General features: G+C 37.6%; 1 protein-coding gene across 3 annotated transcripts in view; it reads right to left on the minus strand.

Moving 5' to 3' along the window:
• Positions 1-1,690: 1,690 nt before the first annotated feature.
• The window catches only part of CEP85L (centrosomal protein 85L), a 181,468-nt gene continuing 160,282 nt past the window's right edge, over positions 1,691-22,876 (minus strand). For 2 of the 3 annotated variants that reach the window (XM_075202980.1, XM_075202979.1), the window contains exons 9-13: positions 18,072-18,189; positions 11,361-11,411; positions 8,000-8,107; positions 6,714-6,927; positions 1,691-5,960 (exon numbers count right to left, since the gene is read on the minus strand). In XM_075202980.1, the coding sequence (XP_075059081.1) occupies positions 5,794-5,960; positions 6,714-6,927; positions 8,000-8,107; positions 11,361-11,411; positions 18,072-18,189 (658 nt within the window). In that variant the 3' untranslated portion in view covers positions 1,691-5,793. The remainder of the gene's footprint in view (positions 5,961-6,713; positions 6,928-7,999; positions 8,108-11,360; positions 11,412-18,071; positions 18,190-22,876) is intronic. The other variant, XM_075202982.1, reaches the window with a different exon arrangement.

Genomic DNA, 22,876 nt, shown 5'->3' on the forward strand with positions numbered 1-22,876 from the left:
ACTGCGACCTTTGTGGTGTAAGGAGCAAAGACAAAAACTCTTTCCAGGGGTCCCTGGTGAAAAACCTTCACCATGTTAGATTCCAAACCTCCATGGTGGGTGGAGCAAATCCAGCCATTCCTGTGCATTTTGTAATAATGTGCATAAGACCCTTCAGAATGAATTTTATTTGCCAAGATCTTAATTTTATAAATATAAGATGGTATTATGACTAATGCCACCAGAGCACAGGCTGTCAGGACTGGTCTGACATATGAAATATTCCATATTGGTGCACTCTTCAAGGATGCAAGTGGTACGAAAGGCCTTTGTTACCGGATCAGATACAGAAATGCGATTTGCCAGCTGAGATTAGATGGATGAAAAACTCAAGACTCCATAACCGATAAGATAAGGGAGGTTAGTGTTCAGAACACTACTATGGTATAATCAGTGCTCAGTATAGTAGGTCACAGATATACAGTAGATCATTAGTGGCAGAGTGGTTAGCATTGCTACCTCAAAGCTCTCCTCTGGGTACTCTGGTTTCCTTCCACAAACAAAAAAAATACAGATAGGTTAATTGGCTTCTGACTAAAGTGGACCGTGTGTGTGTGTGTGTGTGTGTGTGTGTGTGTGTGTGTGTGTGTGTTAGGGAATGATATTCTCTGTACAGCTCTGCGTAATATGGTGGTGCTGTTTAATTAAATATGTTACTCAACACACATTATTTAAAACATATTTTAGAGTTTCATTAGATTCAACATGGTAGTTTGCATATTAAGATCTATTACATGTGGGGTTGTGTCAGGTTGTAAAGACACTGGCATGAGGTATTAAAGTCAACTGACAAAGTTTATCTAAAAAAAAAACAAAAAAAAACTTATCGACATTCCAATGGTGTGTGTTCAGATATTGCAGTTATTGGGAGTTAGAAATTAAAGGCAAAAAAAATATTTTCAAGTTTGTTATCTCTACTTCTAGCTAGAAAGTACATAGCATTGAAGTGGATTTTGTCTGAAGAGTAATGGGGTAAGCTTTGAAAAAATATGATTTATAAAACATACCTATGAAGGTAGTATGTGGCCCAATAAGTACTATGAAATTTGGAGAAAATGGTTGGAGAATCAATATTGTTCCTCCCTTTAAGTAAGAGCCATAGGTGACCTTTCCTATTATATATGCTTTTTTATATCAAAGTTGTATTTTTCCTTTATTTTTTTTATTATTGTGCCCTATTGTCTACACTGTACATACACGTTCTAATCATATCTTCAGTTCTAAGATATTGTAAATTTTAACGGATTAATTTTACTGGATTATGTATGTAACCGATAGGCTTTGCAATATTTCATGTGTGTTGCACAAGAAAAACAAAAACTACTCCTAAAAAAAAAAAAAAGTTTAAAAACAAAATCTTTTAATAATAAAGTTTTATGGAACACTTTATTCACTGTACTCTATTATTTTTTTTCATAAATCACAGTTTTCATAATTTTTAGACATCACTATTGGTGCAACAGTTGTAGAGATGTAGGTTGTAAACTAGTGATCTGAGGACACACTCTGGTATAAGCTAATCCAGTGTAACATCTACAACAGTGAGACTTGTTTGACAAAGGTAGAGAATACAATCTTTGAAAATGTAAGCAAAAGGTCCTGGATAAGTCAATTGAACTATACAAGTTGCAAATAAATGAAATGAAATGAAAAAAGCAAAACAAGACACTTTGGTTTGTAACAAAATGCATTTTACTCTGCAGTAACATATTGAAAAGCATAAACAAAATCCAGTGAAAAAGGTTGTACTTGCTAAAATGTAGGATATTTTTTTTCCTCATAAATAGAACTTTGGCATTCAAAATTCTAGCTGTAAATCTAAATTACAAAAAAATAATAATACCGCCTTTGAAAAGTGAAAGGCATAAATTGGGAACCAACCAGTGGCTTCCATCTACTTATAATAATAACATGACACCTGTATTTACATGAGGTATTTTCAAGGATTTACAAACAGAGCCCGCAAACAAACATGATTTAAAATTCTCACACCCAAAGCTGTGCTTTAAAATAATGTTATGAAACAACAGCACTTTCTTCATTCAGCCATGTATTGGTAATACAGAAATAAATAGTAACACCCAATGCACACTATGTATCTCAAGCTATATACTAAAAAAAAAATACATATATGTACAATAATAAACATATCAGTGTTTTTGTGTCATTTTCAACATAATTTGTGACAGAAAAAACTCCTAGAATTTGAACAACACTTTGACATACGTAAATGTCCTAAAGGCAGATGTATTTTGGTAGCATATTTTAAAACTGCTTTGATGCTTCATATATGCTCCTAAAATGCCTCCTTATTCAATTGAATAGAAAGAAAAAAAAACCTCACATCTAAAAGATTTTTCTTGAGGACTGCCTTATTTTTCATGCTTCCTGGACACTGTGTAATGAACAAAAAAAAACACTTATAGGGGCAGATTCACGTCAGCATGAGGTGACGCAATGTGTCCCCGGAACAATCCGTGGCGACACATCGCGTTGGTGTTTTTACTAAAATGTCTGCTCATTTTCTCTCACTTATGGAAGACGAGCAGAGATTTCTGCACCGTGATAGCTGGCAATATGCACAGCCAGACATCGAGGTGATATCCTGTAGGACCTAGCGGCTAATTGAATCTGTCCCATAGAGGTTTTAAAAAGTGAAATACCACTAATATGGATGTAGAATATATGAAATGAAGTGATAGGGCACAGATTTGAGCAACACAGGCTGGTACAAGGCACAGATAGAATATTGCTAATGAGCCATTGATCATATATTTGCATTTAGAATGCACATAAAGAAAGTGGACTACCAAAATGTATAAACATACTAGTTTGATTGCATAATATAATTGGCAACACAAAATAAACTGTATGCCATTGTCAGAGATGATAAAGAATGAACATTTACTTTTACAGAGCTTCTTGCAAGTATTTATCTTGGTTTAAGAGTCTTTGAAAAAAAAGGTCAATCTAGATTCTAGGAGAAAGGAAAGAATAAAGATTGCCAAAATGTATTTTCTGCTCTGCTGTAGTGTCAGGGAGGTGGAACGTGGAAAATACAATGATGGTACATAGTTACTGGTTATTCTTTAAGCCCCATGATATTGGGAGATGTCACAACAGAGTTTAATGCAGTTTTGTGTCATGCAGATTTCATCTCGCCATCAATACAGCCATCATATGGTCAGCATGCAGCATTTTGTGTTACGTTACACTGCTTACATGACAAGAACATGTCACTGTGCATTCAGAATAAAACCAGTATAAAGAGAAGAGTACACTGAAGGCTAGAAGTTCTTGAAAAGAGGTGTTAATATTAAAAAGATCCATAAATAACAATAGTTGACTGTTATTTGTAGTAGAAATTAGTTTTTTCTCCATAAGTTATCTGCCACCATTATAGTAGCACACTGGTTATATAAGCATTTACTAGGCACTGCCTACAATCTTAGCATGCCATGGCCACACTATAGTTTAACTGGTCCTAAATAAGCTTCAAAAAATAAAAGCTTGTAGTCAAATACAGGATTGTCTTTGCAAGCTAAACAATGTTGCACAGGGCTACTTCTAGAGCAATTTAAGGAAGAGTGATATTACAATATGGAGCACAATATGTCAGGTTCACTACAATCCGAGGTGTATAAATATGTAGTTTTGTACCCGTCATTGCAGTGAAAAAAAAGAAAAAGAAAATGATTTCCAGATTGGCTTAAAAAGACCTACAAGAACTGGTATGGGACTCTACATGAGAATTTTTTACAGTATATTTGCATGACAGGATATCACTACAATACATATCTGCATAGCTACATAAGTGCTGTGTAAGTACGGACAATGGAGACAACCCAGAGCAGTTAAAGACATGCATAGTGGTTGAAAAGCAGAAGTCAGTTGCAAGTAACATTCTCAGAAGACAAAAGCTTTGCTGCACAAATGTAATCAACAGAAGTACCAGAAAACACTATCTTCAAGAGGCTGATCATTTAAAGTACAGGATTTACTTCTTTTTAAAAGGAAATTGTAGTAATTTTCCCAGTTTTATCTTGATCACACACTTCACTTGGGAAACCATTCAGTCAATGTCAATTTAGTAGACATGTAGATAATGACGTTTTTATGGTGTCTTTTGAAAGTCTACCTGTGTAATTTTCTACTAACCCGCATATTCATTAGCTCTACCAATAATACAACCAAGTAACGCTGAAGACAGGATTGTGTTCTGAATATACAATGGTCTGTCACTGTGATATACAGTGTAATGCTATATTTGTCAGCGTATAGCAAGGAAGCGTGCTGTACAGACCCGAAGGACGCTGAAATGTATTATTTTATTTTAAGGGCCAATAGTATAATTTGTAACCTCTAACTTTGAGAGGGATCTTCATGTACTGAAACTCTGTAATGGTGCTCAGTTAAAACCTTTTTTCTTTGCTGATATGAGACTTATTCATACTGTACATACAAAGATCTGGGCATAATGTACATGTGTGTACACATAAAATGTAATATAACAATAAATGCACACTAATGTATATTTGAGAAATTGGTGAGTTTGGTATTACACCAGCAATTGATGCACTGATAACTGTATACACCAGGGCTGACCAACCTTTGGCTCTCCAGGTGTTGTGAAACTACAAGTCCCAGCATATCTTGACAGCTATCGGCTGGCTATCTGCAGACAGAGCATGCTGGGTCTTGCAGTTTCACAACACTTGGAAAGTCAAACCTTGGCCAGGCCTGGTGTATATCATTTTTCACTTAACTATGGAGTGCATTATTATATTCTAGCTTATATTTACATCCCACCAAACTGCTGTGCTGCAAGACATTGCTTTCTCTGTGTATACATAAATGCAAGAGAGGGAGAGAAGAGCAGCTCTGGTTGTGATTTACTACACAATGGCAACAGACAAATAACCCTCTGATTCACCCGTGTCCTAAACAGTTTGACAGTCAAAATAATTTCTCTTCAGGGCGTTACACCATCAGGAATCACCATCCATGGAGTATGCTTTGTGAAATGGCAAAACTTCCATTTCAACCAATGTTTTTCTTGGCTTTGAAGCGGCTGTACATATTGACTAGTCACGCCTCGCCAATCGCTCTGCAAATTCCTTCCTAAGTCGGGAGCTTTACCATAACTGCTGGTACCCGAGGGACTTTTGCAACTGTTGAAAGCTATGTTGTAAATACCATTGCCAGATACATAGTATTCATGTTTGTGTCAAAATGTTTGTTATTGGGGGGAAATAAGAAATGTAGACAGATGATCTAAACTAGAATGGTTAGTACACCAGTAAAGACAATTATCTCTCCAAAGTGTCATTCCAGAAACCCACAATCTCTGCATCATCACCATGTTTCATAGACTAACAGTGTAAGAATTACACCTGTAACAATGATGTAATAAATTATAAACACATTGTCTCTCAGATGCCAGCCAGTAATCCGTTTCACATGGGCTCCTCCGTGATCTCTGCTTGCCTGCTCAGCTTCCAGATTTGTTTTACATTCATAGACCAGTTTTTTGTTCCGTAATCTCCATTTGTTTAGGATAATAGAAAAATAGAACATTCCACACAATGACCAGCTCATTCATTCCATGGTGAAGGAGGGGTGACATGTGGTACAGAAAACACCACAGGTGTGTTGTGCATAGTACATCTTCCAGTTTAGTTATGGCTTCCAGATAAAAATGCATGTAACTGCAATAAAGAAGCATTTAATGTGATGGCGTCAGTTCCCAGTCAATCACTGGGTAATACAATTATCCCCCATATCCTGAGCATAACAGTCTGATAATGTAGTCCTTAGTTCATCAATGTCTCTTCGTAACTGACGTGCATCTGACAGTTTCTTGGTGAGGCTCTCGGCGCTGTGGTTGCTAGCTTCGTGTTCCTCCGAAAAGGAGTTAACAGCTGTGAAAAGCATCAAACGCAGTGTGAAAGATGAGCCTTGCATGTTATTTAAGTTACTTATTAACAGTCCTTTCTATAGCACCTACACATTATGTAGCGCTTTGTGGAGAATATTTAATCATTCACATCTCCCCTAAAAGCAAATTAATCTACCGCTACGTACTTGGAGGTTGGGGGCAAATTGGAGCAACCAGAGGAAACAAAGTCAAAAACAGGGAGACTATACACAAACCATGCCCCATGACCCAGCATTGTGTAGCAGCAATGCAACCACTGTGCAGATTAAGTGGATAGGAGGTCTGCAATGGTTTCACAATGATATTTCATCGTAGGATAATGGCAATGGTTTATTGTATATATGGTCATATCTTACTTAGCAAGAATTTGTGTTCGCTGTCACCATTTGCTCATTTCAACCTACTTATGTTTAACTAAATAACACACATATCCAAAAGATATGCTAACAACATCTGAGTGGATGCTTTAATATTACTTATGCATAAGAGAACAGCATTATACTTCAATAATTCAACATTGGGCCTTGGACTGTGAAAGAATGGCACCCACAAATTCTTAAGGGCAACAATGTTTGGATACTAACAATGGACAAATCATATGGAGGGTGTTGCTAATAACTGAAGAGGTTCCCTAATCTACAACGCTAAGTATACAGATATAAATTGGTATAAGGAATCGGCTACATTATGTTCACACACCTCCTCACCTTTAGTAACATACAAAATATATACTTACACCGAATGCCCAGGAGCAGGGAAAGATTGGGCTCCTTGCCCTGTACTCGCTGATTCAGAATACTGCAGAGTGCTTTCAGGTCAAACAGACAGTAGGACATCTCCTTAAACAGCTGCTCTGCAACTGGCATTTTCTCTGACAATGGCTGTCTGGATACAAGTAGCTCCTCCAGCTGTTTGCACATGGAGCTATTTTCTTCCTTTAGCGTTTGGTTCTGCATGGGAAAAAAGAGCAAACATATGTAGTCTACTGGACTGACATATCACTAGGTTGTTCTACTGGCAGCCTGCAATATATTAATACAATTTTAACTTGCACATCCAGTATAATTTCATATGTTTGTGCCTATATTCATTTAACAAAAAGTCATAATTGCTGTCTATTTACCTAGATTGTAGATTAATGTATCTGGTAACACTCCTTCTCGGAGCAATAACTCATAATAAAGCAAAGGTCATCTAATAATAATATAATAATAAAAAATAATAATAAGTGTTCTTTTCATACAAAGACCTTTCTGGGTCTTGTGGCCCATCTAACAGTGCGTTCCCCTATATGTCATCCCGTACTACAGATATATGAAATAATAATATTCTTGTGGTTACACACAAACATAAACCCTGACTTTCGTTTCTCATTAAATAACTTTGGCAGGATCCCGTAAACAGACCCTGCTGCCAAGTACGATCCTTAATAACAAGAGCCAACTAGAAACAGAACATCGATCAAATAGATTTTCAATGTATAGATTTCTAGTGCTTGAGAAAATATGATACATGAACTTAAAAAATACATGGCCAGTAAATTTAACAATAACTGTGTCCTGTGTGTGTAAAACAAGCTTACTGTATGTAACTGTTTTAGTTGTACAACAAATTACTATGTCAAGGACAGACTTGAATTCTTTTTCTTATGTAACATTGCCAAGAAAATAAAAAGGCTTAAAGGCTAAGCCTACCCAGCAGGGTTTAATAAAGGAGCGGTTACCTTGAACACCTTTGATGTCACTGTCAATTAGATGAGATTGGGCAGCAGTGCTTCCACCTCTCTACATAATACACCAACTGCTCTAATGCAAAGGGGGATTCAGTAAAGTAAGGGAACTGAAGAGAGGTCGGTCTAATTGATAGCTCTGAGATCATACTTGGTTTTCCCACTGTGCATAATCATTACTTTTAACCAAGTATGTAAATAGGAAAAAAGCCTAAACAGTGTTTATCTGTTTAATGCCATATGTGCAATATTCTGCTAAATATGGCAGTAGGGAGCATGTCACAGTTACTTACTTCCAGACAAAGTGTGTGCAGCTTTTGTGTGCATTCTGCTTTCTCTGCAAACTTCTTCTCTAGTTCAAGAACACACGATCTTTCCTGGAAGAGCTTATCTCTTAATGTCTACAGAAAGAAACAAAATTAAGTGAGGGAATGTATAGTCAATGCTTCTTGCCAACAAAGCAATCCTTTCTGATGACAAGGTACCCTGCTTCATTAATTGCAGGCCATGTTTTTTAGCTATCACGTTCTCACTGTATTGCAGCAACATCAGAGTGTCTCTTCTATAGGTAGGAAGGGAATGCCAGTAACCTCAGAGCTTGACAGCTCCAGCAGGCAATGTGGATGCCTTACAGCCATTTTGAGGCTTTTCTTAAGTGTTTAACCAGCCCCATTGATCCACATCAAGTGTCTCCTCCAACATGGGGCACTGAGCATCACCTCTCCTTAGTGAAAAGCATTTCTATGTCATTGATCATATGGTGTTCATTTACTGGTATATAGCAGGTTTTGTATGTCCAGTGCTAAATACTAACAATGGATGTCCTACATAAAATATTTAAAAGTGCAATACCTGGTTTTCAGGCACAATACGTAGTTAATCAAGCAGGGAGGACAGCCTGGTGCTCTGGCAGGTAATTAAAGGAGTTTGCTCCACCTCAGGCAATGATTCCAGACAATGAATAATGAACTATTCACACAAATCCCTCTTGTTATTAATCATGTGCTAAAAAAAAATATTTCTGAGGCTTGAGTATGCATATACATTTATGGTACTCCCAAAAGCAATCAAGTTCAATTCTTGTTTCAATCCCATTTTGTCATTTTAAGTTTATCGATTTTCATAGAAAATTTGAATTTTGTTAAAAAAAAAAAAAAAAATATTTACAGTTCGGCAGTTTCAGATTATAAATCACCTTAATAACTAACGGTAGTGGATTGCATTTCAATGGTTGGTCAAATATTCACAAAGCTGCAACAGGCCAGTGCATCTAGGAATATTTTTTTCTTTGTCTACATAAGTAAAATATGGATTTTTCCAATATTAGAGGTCTTTAGCATCATGCTAGACTAAATAACTTTTTTTATTTTAAGTGCATCTTTTTTTATGAGTCATCACATGGGGTAATTTTCTGGGGTAGCACTCTAAGTAGCCAAGTACACAAAATATGTCTACATCATATAACGTTTGATGAAGTTCTAAGGCCAGAAAGAAGGATATAGAAAAATTTGTTTTTATTATTATTACAATAGTGGTTGTTTTTTTTTACTGAAGTGTACAAACCCCTGTGGTAAAAGTGAATAATCATTAAACTAGTTCTGGGTAATCTCATGATTCTCTGAGCCAGCCTTTGTCTTATGGGGTGTAGCACGTATTCACAATGCTGTAAATACGGACAGTGTTTACAGCGACATATATAATCTGAATGAAAACTCTGATGCGAGGAGAGCCGGGCACTTTAAAATGACGTCACTTTGAACCGCGACTTGCATATTTAAAGCGGCAATGCAACGGACCCAGGGTATGATCATGTAATGTAAGTATGAACTTTACCATATCAGGGTTAGGATTAAAGTTCATACTTCATGACCCTATGCCAGGTCCGTTTCATTGCCACTTTAAATATGCCAGTTGCGATTCAAAGTGACGTCATTTTAAAGTGTCGGGCTCTCCTCACATCGAAACTGTGCCGAGTCTGTGTATACGTACATGTCACGAAAATGGTGCTACTGGACTGAGTGCTTTGAATTCATCATCCATTTCTCAAAGTTTAATATACGTTTTAATCCTTGGCCCAGTCTAAGTATATACACCAGAGCATCGGTGTATTATGTGTATTATTACATGTTATTAGGTACATTTTGCCCTTCCTTTACCTGCAATGTTGTATGTATTAGAAATAGAAAGAATATTGCCATATTGTGTGAAAATAACAGGACAGCAGAAGTCATTTTGCTTGCGTTAGTTAAGGTAATTACCATTTGTCTCAAATGCCCATTGTTATGAGGTGTGGCGTAGACCTGGTTTGTAATCAGAACAATGTCTGAATAACTTGACACAGCTAGCTGGCAGCCCACGTTTAATAGCTAGGTCAACAGGTAATCTGAAAGGTAATTAGGTTAGAACTTCTATATGACATGCAATGTGCCTCCACAGTAATATACTGGCTGAAATAGCATTGGGAAATGTATTAATATGTATCAATATAAATGTTATTGTATCAAAACATATCACAAACTCAGATTGTGTAATGTTGCAGATACAATGTGTCAAATGTCTTGTTGTTTCACGCAAATGTGAAGTATCATTCCTTTATGTTATATTGTAACCCTTTGTTTAGTGTATCCAGCCAAACAGATAATTGAGTCAAGCCATTCCATTGTTTAGTCAAGGTAACAGAGACTGTATGTCTAACAATTAAAGTATCCACTGATAGTCCCCTGCTGTAAGGGGGAGGATTGAGACATTTGACACTACTCCCTGTGTTTACAGCCAAGAATATGAGGAGATCAGGATGCCAAGAGAGTGATTCTAGTTTGGAGGGTCCTGGTGTACAAGACATCAGCAAAAAAGACTCTGGGCAGGCACTGTAGTGCCACTGGGGGAAAAAGCTACCAGGACAGGGTCTATGTGAGTCAGTAACCCAGGCTGGGCAACATGGTAAATGTCTAGCTAATCGGTAGTGGTAATATTGCAGAAGGACAAGACTCTGAAAGAGACTGGATTATTATTTTGGAGTGCTGACTGCAAGAGGATACATGCTACCATTTACCCTGTATCTAGTAAATGTCTTGTGGTTTTGTGTCATCGAAATAAAGTCTTATTTTGCATATACTCTGGTCTAACAGACCGAGTTGAATCCCACAGAGGGTAACCGCCATCCCAGCTAAGGGTGGTATCCTCACAGTAAGTCTGTGTTTTTCACATGTCGCTCTGTTTTCATTCGGATTATTTATATAGCTGTGTGTTTACAGCATCATTAAAGTGACTACCACCGGTCTTAAGTCAGTTTCATTATAGTACTCGACTATGTAAGCTTAAAAGGGAGGGAAAGTAAAAATAACAACACTATAGTGTTGTGCTTCTTCACAATGACCAAGGAGTCGCTGGGTGATATGTGCATGATCTTATCAAAGAGATGCTTTTTTTTGTTCCTGAATTTAAAAAAAAAAAAAAGACAAATTTTGAAAGCTTGCCTGTTTATAAAGTTATAAAAGACCTTCAGCTTTTAAAGGATTTATTTAAATAAAAAAAGATCACTTTAAATGATGCCATAGGGAAACTAAAAATCAACTTGTTTGTGTGTGATAGCTAATTGCTGTACAATGCAATTTGCATAGAAGAAATTACCAGCAGCCCAACACTGGGTTTTACCTGAATTTCTGAAGCCATGCTGTCAATTTGAACTTGTTGATTGTCTATGATCTGAAAAAGATAAAATAATAGGGTTAGGAATCATATCATTCTAATGTTCATCTTTTACTTTATCTTTGCCACAAAAATATTACGTAAGGATTGCAATTACCAGAGTAAGTGCTGCTAGCAACAATCGCAGAAGACTTGGCACTGGGGGTTAAGACAAGGGGATCGCTCAGAGACATGTCAGCTCTATTTGTCTTCTGTATATACTTTATTAACCCGTTACCCCAGCAGCATCCAAAGGTTAGTGTTTTAAAGCCAAGTTGTGCTCAAAACTTAAATACATATGGTGCATAAAGGGTAGACATAAATAAAAAGTGCTCAAATGAGTCTTTAATAAGCCTTAAAGGGCATTGATATTGTGAAACATTGTTCCTTTTTTTCTTCAAAATGCAAAGTGTAAATTAAATTATGATAATGTAAATGAAAGAAAGTTTCTTTCATTTTAATTTTTAGATTGTGGGCAAAATACTTCTCTGAAGCTTCTTTTTAACAAAATTTTAGATAATAATTTCATTAAAATAATAATTTTTTTGGGAGGGGGGGGGGGGGGGAGCAGGACCCAAGCAACTGCTCCTCTAATATAGTACAGTATTTTGCACAGTGATTTTTGGATACTTTACCCAAAAATTCAGTAATCCAACTCCCATACTACACCAGAGATAAGAGTTAGGATTATTATCTTCCTTTTGCTCTAAGATCAGAAAAATTACATTCATTTATTTACTTCAACTGTGGCCTCTCTTTGGGCAGACCATCATTATTGGGAGCCGAAGAAGATCTCACCAGCTAGACACAACTGGACACCTCTTTGAGACTGTGAACCAATCACCTGCTTAAGGGACAATACCATAGGGAGCCCCATTATGTATCAGAGACAGTATTCTTTATTACTGAACATAGTTCAGCATACATGTGCCATTTAAGAAGGTATCACGTGAGTAATAGTTTGCAGTTAATAATTTAGTTCTTATACTAACATTGTGAATATTTCTGAAGAACAAAATAATCAGTATTAATTATTGTTCCTTTATGCCAATAAATGATTAACTGCTACTATTTTTAATAAGCAGAGGAATATCAATCTAACTAATATCAGTATCAACATTTAATTATATATAGCGCCAGCAGATTCCGTAGCGCTTTACAATTGGGAATAAACAGTAATAAAACAATACTGGTTAATACATACATACGTAGAGGTAAGAAGGCCCTGCTCGCAAGCTTACAATCTATGGGACAATGGTTTGATACACAAGGGTAAATGCTACATCATATTGAATATTTGTCCAGCTAGAATGCAAAGGTTATAAAGTATCTAGTGGGCTGTATGCTCAGTCACACAACTATGTTGGTCACAGGGTTGTTGTCTTGTGTTAGCTGTGTAGAGGGTGGTAATAGGGTAACCTAGGGAGATTAAGAGGGTAGTTGAGGAATATTATAAGCTTGTCTGAAGACCAATTGTCAGGGATAAGCCCCTCTAGCTACTCCCTGATTAGATATCTTATCATATATTCCAACAGTCATACAATATATCACCTCTATTTTGTCAGGAACCCGCTCCTGAACCCTTTTATCTGTCACAAACCGCCCTCTGCACACTTGTGACTTACAAGCTTACTGTAAGGGAACACACAGGATTCCAATGCAAATCTAACACTCGCCTCTCTCTAAGGCTGCGGATTCACTGGTTCCTTTTCCCAACACAGACACACGCTTCACACCGCTCAGCAACTGCCACAAGCACAGTGGCCTAGTGGTTATGACCACAGTGCTGTGAGGCAGAAGTGCTGCGTTCGATTCCCGACCATGGCCTTATCTGTGTGGAATTTGTATGTTCTCCCTGTGTTTGCGTGGGTTTCCTCCCACACTCCAAAAACATACTAGTAGGTTCATTGGCTGCTATAGAAAAAAAAATTGACCCTAGTCTCTCCCTCTCTGTCTGTCTTTGTGAGTATGTGTCTATATTAGTGAATTTAGACTGTAAACTCCAATGGGGCAATTACTGATGTGAATGAGTTCTCTGTACAGCGCTGCGGAATTAGTGGCGCTATATAAATAAATGATGATGATGAACAGGTGGGTTTTCAGTGATCGCTTGAAGGTTTGAATACTGGAGGATAGTCTTGTGGTGCGAGGAATTAAATTTCATAAAGTGGGTGCAGCCCGAAAAAAGTCCTCTAACCGAGAATGAGAGAAAGTGATGAGAGTGGAAGAGAGACGTAGATCTTGTACAGAACAGAGGTGTCGAGTTGGGAGATATTTTGAGACAAGTGAGGAAATGTATGTCAGTGCAATTTTTTGGACGGCCTTGTATCTTAGCAGAATTTTATATTGGATTTGTTGAAAAACAGGCAACCAATGTAGATACTAACAGAGTGACTCAGCAGATGTAAAACAATTTGCAAAGAAAATCAATCTAGCTGCTGTGTGCAAAATAGATTGTCGGGGCTCGAGTCTGATTTTGGGAAAATCAGTAAGGAGGGAATTACAATAGTCGATGCGGGAGATGATGAGTGCATGAATTAAAGTTTTTGCAGTGTGAAATATGTACGTATTCTGGAAATGTTTTACATCATGCAGCATGATGTAAATATAGAGTTGATGTGGGGAAACAAAGGATAGTTGCGAGTCAAGGATTACACCTAGGCAGCGACCTTGAGGGGTGGGATTTATGGTCATGTTGTCAACAGAAATAGAAATGTCAGGTAGGAAGCTTCTATTGTTGGGTGGGAATATTATTAATTCCGTTTTTGAAAGATTGAGTTTGAGTTGGCGAGAGGACATCCTAGATGAAATGGCAGAAAGACAGTCAGTAACGCGAGACAACACAGATGGTGATATCAGGAGAGGATAGATAAATTTGTGCATCTTTCACATAGAGATGGCACTGAAATCCAAAGGAGCTTATTAGTTTTCCTAGAGGAGTGGTGTAGATAGAGAATAGCAGAGGACCTAGCACTGAGCCTTGTTGTACTCCAACTGATAAAGAAAGCAGTGTGGAGGTTGTTCCAGAGAAATTAACACTGAAAGAGTGATAAGATCGGTAGGATGAGAACCAGGATAGGGCATAGTCTTGAAGACCTAGGGACTGTAGCGTCTGTATGAGAGAGTGGTCAACAGTGTTGAATGCAGAAGAGAGATCCAGGAGAAATAGAACAGAGTAATCACCTTTAGTTTTAGCTGTGATCAGATCATTGAAAATCTGGGTCAAAGCAGTCTCTGTGGAGTGTTGAGAGCAAAAGCCTGATTGAAGAGGATTCAATAGGTTGTTTGCAGAAAGGAAACATGTGAGGTGAGTGTAGGCAATTAGCTCGAGAAGTATGGAGGGGCATGGGAGCTGAGAGATGGTGCGGTAATTTGAGAGAGAGAGTTTGGGTCAGAATTTAGGGGGTTTTTTTTTAGAATAGGAGTAATCACTGCGTGGTTGAATAGTGATGGGAAGATACCAGTAGAGAGATTTCAGATTTTAGTTTGAGGTGCAATGAGCACGAGACAGGTACCTACCAATTGGTGAGGGTATAGGATCAAGAGGACAGGAGGTAGAGTAGGAAGATAGAAAGAGTAGAACCTTCTTCCTTATTTGTGGGATCAAATGAGGAGAGGGTGTCAGAAGATGCTGGGAAGGAATTGAGCCGATTGCTAGTCGAGTGAGATTATTATTATTATTATTTATTTATAAGGCGCCACAAGGTTTCCGCAGCGCTGAGATGACACTATTTCAAGTCTGATCTTATCAATCTTGTCCTTGAAATAGGAAGCAAGATCCTGGGTACTGATGGTAGTCGGAGGGTTTGGGTTGGGAGGATTGAGAAGATATTTAAAATGTGTTAAAAAGGCGTTTGGGGTTAGATGCCTGAGCATAGATGAGAGATTGGAAGTATGCTTGTTTAGCAATGTCCAGAGCACTTCGATAGGAGTGGTAGATAGCAGTATATGCACTGAAATCAGTAGATGTACAAGAGTTATGCCAGTGACGTTCAACTTTATGAGAAAGTTTTTGTAGATTTAGTTTTACTTTAGTGTTCCACAGTTGACAATGAAGTCTACGTGGAGTCACTTGATTAAGGGCAGTTGCTAGACATACGAAAAAACATACATCATCTTCCAATAAAATACAGAAGGATGACAATAAGCTTGACTATATATAGTTCTCCTCTACTGAAAAATATACTTGGATATACATACCTTCTATTGAAAATATAGGGGATAAAGAAGGTACACATATTTGTTAGATACTTAAGCCGTTTCCTTTGCTCAGTGTGTTACATGTGCTGCAGCTGTTAAATTGTCACTTCCAGTCGGTGTCATTTGGTCTCATAGAGACTAATGTAATTAGTTTACTGTATTACACATTGCTATGTATATTGTAATAATTAAAAAACATCTTGCAAGTACTTCATTCATGGGGGTTTCAGACTAGCTAAGCTCCAGTGTGCATTATATTGAGGACATCCCCGATCTCCTCACAAATAACAATAATTAACAATCTGGTTTATGGCTTGTGGAAAAAAGCTGCAATTGCTGTGTTTGCATCATTTAAAAAGTTTCTGCAATTCTAAAACTCATTTGCGTCTCAAAATATCAACACTGTACAGAGATTTAGAGCAAGTTTATATTATTGATGATTAATACATTGCTGCCAAGATATAACCTCAGGTCACCATAATAGGAGACTTCCTGTTTTACCCTTTTTTTACCCACATTTCAACAGTAATATCCCAAATGAGCAACATCTAATGATCACCACATTTCGATCCACGAGGATACACTTCCCTCAGAACCAGATAATTTAACCAGCTATTTAGCACTTTTAAGACTAAATAAATAATAAATATAGTATAAATATCATTAAATATGTACAAGGCCTCTTCTGATGCTAAGTTGGCCAAGAAGACTTATCCGACTTGGCAACAGTATAAAAACGAAAAAGAAAAAAGGAATTTATAACCCTTAAAAATTTAAAGACATAATTTAAAAAGTCAATGGAAAATAAGTTACATATCTGCCATCGACACACAGGGAAACATCTTAACCATATACGGATCAGACACATGCTCTAGTCGATCACACAGGATAACCTAGAATCATATCTACACCGTATATTAGTTTCCTTGGTACCATACTTTTTTTTTTTTACTTGAATCTGCCCCTAAGGGTGGGTACACACAACAGAAAATTTGTCCCGATGAGACATCTGTAACAACTTTACCAACAACAGAAAGACAGAAAAAAATCCCGATCAGCGTGCCGATTCATGTGTACACACTATACATGTTTTACATGAGTTACCTTCAGATCGGTGTTCTTCAGCTGTCCTAACTATCGGCTGAAAAGATTGTGACTCTGCACACTCCATAGACATCTATGGACACTGCTGCCCGTGAGTGCATACACACACATTATTGAACAACATTTTTAGTCTGGTTTAAAGATCAAATGAAACGATACAGTGAGCTTTGGAATGATAATCGTTCATCATTGAAGTGCACACACTAACGTGATATCGGCCCAAACGTCGTTTATCATTTGATTGGCCCGACAAGCAGCTGAAAACACTGTAGTGTGTAGCCTTAGACTACATTTACAAATTAGCACAAAAATTAACAGATTTAGTATTATTTAGAGACACCAATCCCAAAAAGTCTTAGTCACTAAATGAATCTAACCTTAAGGCTTTATCTTAAAATGATTATGAGGCAATCTTAGATTATAAAAGTCTGGTGAATGGGTTCACCCCATATGTCATTAAACAAGATATACACTATATAAAGTATAGAATCCACAACCCCCTATTATATTTATTTTAGTGCCCCCCAAACTGTGCTTATTAGTGCATTAACATTGGAATTAATAACTACTGTGCAGAATAACTGGGCTTGGGTAGCCTGGCACTGTTATCATTTGATATCTTTACCAGGAAAATAGTAAACAAACTTTGAAAACCCTTGATTTGGATTACCAATATCTATCCCCTGGTCCGTCCATCCTTTTCTTACTGGGAGTCCCTTCAAATCCATCTTAGCCACTTCTAGGAAATTGGGTGCACTCTCCAGCAAGTTCCTGAGTTTGTTGTAGTTTTGCACTTACGTAATTTAAATTATTTGTCCTATTGTTTATTATATCTAAATTTGACTTATATGGAAATAGTATATCGCACTTATGCATAATGCTGTCTAGGACTACGATATGTCATCAACTGTATGAAACTTAAATTGTAATAGTAATCAATAAAATATTGCAATACATATTTGGCTAACAATGGTAATCCCCAGCGCACCCACATTTTAATAAATAATGAATTACCATTTCATAAAATTACTTATTTGCACAGCAGAGGGACATATCAAGTTTGACAAAATCTGGGACCCTTGGACAAAAAGTCCACATGCAACATGATAGGATACTAATTCTAATTTGGATTAAGATGTATATCATAATTATGATTAGTCACTGGTGTAATGCACGATGATCTTTGAAGATAATGGACGAGCAAAAATGTATTCTATGCCTTTCATTTTGGAGTGTATCCTTGCCCCATTTTATATTTCTACGGTTAAATGTTCTCATTGTTTTTGTCAAACATCGCAACTCCAACTGCTCCAGTTTTGGGAGCACAGGGATGCTATTTCTGTATTAACAAATAGGCTACAATTTGGTTCTCACCTTGTTGGCACGCTCAGCCTGCTCCTGGAGACGATCATTTTCACACTGGAGTTGTTTTGTGTCCAACATTGGGAGCCGGACACCATCCTCTAGGCATTTTTGAACTTTCTGCTGTAAGCTGTAAGGATACAAATTGGTTTAAAATATCACGTTTACTAAAGAGACATTTCAGGATATTTAACTTCACAGGACATTCATGACATCATGTCCCATGCCATTATGCTAAACCTGCATCTACATTTAGGTCCGTTATGTTGGCACTGAGTGACAAACGCATGACTAAACTTGGCCGCTGGCAAGCTTGAAACTAAATAGGCAGGAGCAAACAACTGCATAAACAAAAGGAAACTAAATAGCCCCATATACCATGATGGAAAACTTAGCTCTCGCCAACAGATATTTATTTTTCCACACAGGGTTGGATTGGTAATCAGAGATCTCTAAAAACCCCTATTATTTTGATTTACTACATTATTTGAGTAGAAGAGCAACTAAGCCTAAAACTTCTCAAATATATCCTCAAAAGCAATATAAAGATAGAATAAGAAAATTGAATGCATAAAGCCAGCTTATTGGACACTTCAAAAATAAAAGGCATGGCTTCTATTACAAAGTCATACAATCTGGACAATCCATTAGTGAATCTATGTAGACATATTTGCACCACACAAGTAAGATTTCATGAGTCAACAGGCCAAGGACATTGGGGTTTATTTTCAAATACCAATGCTGGGCAGAAATAGGGTACGAAAATACTACCATCCTCTGTAACCTTGTAGCAAACATGTTCTTACAACCCTTCTGTTCATCCACAATCTGCTATGGAGCCAGACATTTTATCTACAAACATGTCACATTCAATGAGTGACATTTTATCCTCATCTGCCAACACTTTAACCCTGCACCAATATTTATAAATGCCAACCAGTGTACTGGAAGTCTGTTATCCACTGCATTACACTGGTTTTCATAATTTGTCAATTGGATCTTCTTGTTGCTCTACATAAACAGCAGATTTGCTGTAATTAATAATTAATTCAACATCATTTATTTATATAGCGCCATCAAATTCCGTAGCACTTTACAAGTGGAAACAAACACAGCAGTAAAACAATACTGGGTAATACAGAAAGACAAAGCGGTACAGAGGCCCTGCCTGCAAGCTTGCAATCTTAAATGCAGCTTGCTAGTAAATCTGACTCCCTCAGGAGTCAGACAGCAAAGAATGATTAGCAAGTTTTCTATCAAACTAATGTCTAGCTGTTGGATTAAGATTAAATGCTTTTGCTAGATCACAGACCGATAACTGGTTTTCCAGATTTTCAGAAATGGTGGCCAGTTCCTGGAAGTTCAGGCAGGGCCTTCTTTCCCATTGGGCACAATAGGCAGGTGCCCGGGGGCCCTGCAGCCCAGGGGGGCCCGTCGGAGGAAGGGAAAAAAAAAAAAAACCTGAAAAAAAAAGAAGAAAATACTTACCGTGCTGTCAGCTGGCGATCCGGCTCCCTCCATGGTCTCCTCCTCCGTTGCGCTCGCAGTGCATGTCAGACGTGATGTCATCACGCCCGCCCGACATCCATTGCGGAGCGCGACAGTGGAGGAGACCATGGAGGGAGCCGGATCGCCAGCTGACAGCACGGTAAGTATTTTCTTTTTTTTCAGTTTTTGTTTTTTTTTCCCTTCCTCCGACAGGCCCCCCTGGGCTGCAGGGCCCATATATATATATATATATATATATATATATATATATATATATATATATATATATATATATATATATATATATATATATGTTCTTAAGAGGGCCCTGAGTTCAGGCTAGCCCAACGCCTTAATGTTGACTTCCGGCAGACTGTTACTAGTGATGATTAGTCTCGACTAACCACATCACGAATGGTCATTCGGGAACATGCAAAATTAGGCCACCGAAACCCATATTTTGTTTTATGCCGTCATTCACTTAGATCTCTTGTTTATACGGGAGGCACATATATCTGTATGTCAAGGTGGGGCGTCTTCAAGGGGTGAAAGAATTGCTCTAGTGAGATGAATTGAGCTACAGGGGTAGTTCCTAGCTAAATACTGTCTAGGCACACTTATGTGCAGGCATGAAAAAATAAGATTTAAATGAAATTCAAGCAGGGGTGTTGTATGAATTTAGTGGGCCTGTATGCAATGGCTCTCACCTCAAATGTGACAAGGGGAGAATGTAATGTTAGAAAAAAAACAAAAAAAACAAAAAAAAACTTTGTTTCTTTTTTTAGAGGAAAAAAAGGCGTCTTAGAGGCTAACCTAAGGCTACCTAGGCTGACCTAATATCTATCAATATATTCAGGGTCAATACAAAAAAGATTTTTTTGCACCGATGAACATCCAAAGGACAAAGAGTCATCACTTGTGAATGACAGACAGACAGTTTCGCCATGAGCATTGGATGAGGCTTACTGTAAGGTATGGTTAAACTGTGGCATTCCTTACCGCATAAGGCGGTGATGACAAATTTACAAACCGAATTTAAAAATGGATTGGGTGCCTTTCTTACAACAAATGCTATTTGTAGCTATAATTAGTAGCCCGCAATATATGGTGCTCCCCATCCCCACCGGGAGGCTCAATTGGGAACTGTCTGACGATGGCGTTTGTTGCCATCCTCTGAATCAATGCAATTTTAGTTTATGGTTGAACTCAATGGACTTGTGTATTTTTTCAACCTTATTAACTATGTAACTGCAGATGCTGGGCTGGTCAAAAGCAGCCTAGAACCTGCCACATGCCTAGATTTCCACTGAGGTGCTTTGGCTTACTGAGAAAGGTGTTGTTTTTTTGCGGAAAAAGGCGGTCTTAGAAAAGTACAGGATAGGTGCAATAATGACCTCATTTTGTGGAGCAGAGACAAAACTATATTTAATTTTGCAAAATGAGATTATTGTATTGGAATAAAAAGGTGGAGATGGCACATTTGTGGCGCATTCCACATGGCCATTTCCATTGCACAATAGTACTTCCGTTTTGCACAGCTCAGGACTGGCGATCTTCGAGTAACATTCCACACTTTTAAAGGCACACGCTTTGTGCCCCCCAAGTCACATTGTACTTCTAAGTTTGCACAGGCATTTCCCGAGAGGGGTGAGTAGGCAAGTTAGGTGGAAACTCCTAGTACACCAGAGCAAAATCATGGGCTGTGCTTTATAAATTACCTCCAGGGTCATGCTCTAAGACAACTGCATTTTAAAATGTAAAGGGAGTTTTATTTTCAGTGGTATTAACATAAGTCATTGGAAAAAAACAGTCTGCTAAAGTGTATATGGAATTCCTTGTTTCCATAACACTTTAGATATCTACCAAGAAATCGCTGCATGACCCCAGCAGTGGCAGTCATGTGCAATCACTAATCAATCCTGGATAAACATTTTGCATCATTATCCTCATTAGCTTCATTTCTGCAGGAAAGTTGCATGTGGAGCCTGCAATTTCTGGAGAAATCACCAATACTTCACATAATGTTATCTCAACTTATCTCACTTATCAAGTTCAGACGACATGTCTAGTGTTTCCCTTTTACAGGATTCCTTTCCCCATAATTATATATTCAACAACTGAGCATCTTCATTCAAAAGTTCTACCATATCAATTAGCTGAAACTTGTCTGGGTTGTTTTTTTTCTGTGACAAACTGGGGAAAGCTAATTTGCATGAAAACCTGTTAAAGGATACGACACATACTAGGGTTGGGTAATTACAAAAGTCACCCTCAGTAATGATACTAAAACACCGCGATGATAATGATGTATATAGCAATAAAGATCTAATTACTAGAGAACACCAAAAAAAAAATCAAAAACAACATTACTGCGTGCTAGTGATCTCTATACAATACAGAGAGCATTCTCTGCTGGAATATTTGACGATTACCTAGTTTGCCATTCATTGGGGGGAATTCAATTCCCCCTGAAGTACCGCCGCGCTAAAACTATTACGGTAGTTTTAACCCGGCTTTCTGCTTGCAGCTCAGGGAGCTGGCGTTAGAACTACCGTAATAACTGTAATTACACGCACTATTACCGTAATAACGGTAATCATTTTAGCGCAGCGGTACTTCAGGGGGAAGTGAATTCCTCCTCCCATTAGATGTTAAATATAACTATACTTCACGGCAACATTCCAAGCACTTGGATCTCATCTGTGTTCGCTCAGCTTGTCACTCTGATCACAGGTTTCCTTCTGGGACACAGGAGCCCAATACTTCCTTAGCGAACACGTATAGGGGCACATAAGGCAAGACTGATATTAATCACACCATGTGACAGGAATGAGCTCATTAATAAAAAAAAAAAAAAAAAACACACTAATTTCTTACTAAAGCAAGATTAAATTTATATATGTAACAAAGAAGTTATATTAATCTTATACATATATGACGTGGAACTTTTGAAGTGGCAGTATGGAAAATATAATTGAATGGCTGAGGCCACATTAGCCCTTGAAGCTTTAAGGAATTGATAGGTTTAAAATTAATTTTGTTGCACATTTTTAATGTTACTTTGTAAAATACGAAGACATAGTGATGCAAAGCTAACCTCTCTGTCCTCCACCTGTCCTATGTCTCATATACACACACATGAAAGAAAAGAAAAATAGAAACAAAGACAAACCTTTATATCAGCCTTATTTTATCTTAATAGTGTAAGGATATGTTCAGCATCCCAAGTTCATAATTATTACTATATAATTCTAAGCTAAACCTGAAGCATCTACAAATTAGCATTTTCCAAAACACTCCCTGGAAAATATTGTGTGGAAAAGGCATGC

This window comes from Mixophyes fleayi, chromosome 3 (genome assembly GCF_038048845.1).
Source record: "Mixophyes fleayi isolate aMixFle1 chromosome 3, aMixFle1.hap1, whole genome shotgun sequence".
In the NCBI taxonomy this organism is placed as follows: domain Eukaryota; kingdom Metazoa; phylum Chordata; class Amphibia; order Anura; family Limnodynastidae; genus Mixophyes; species Mixophyes fleayi.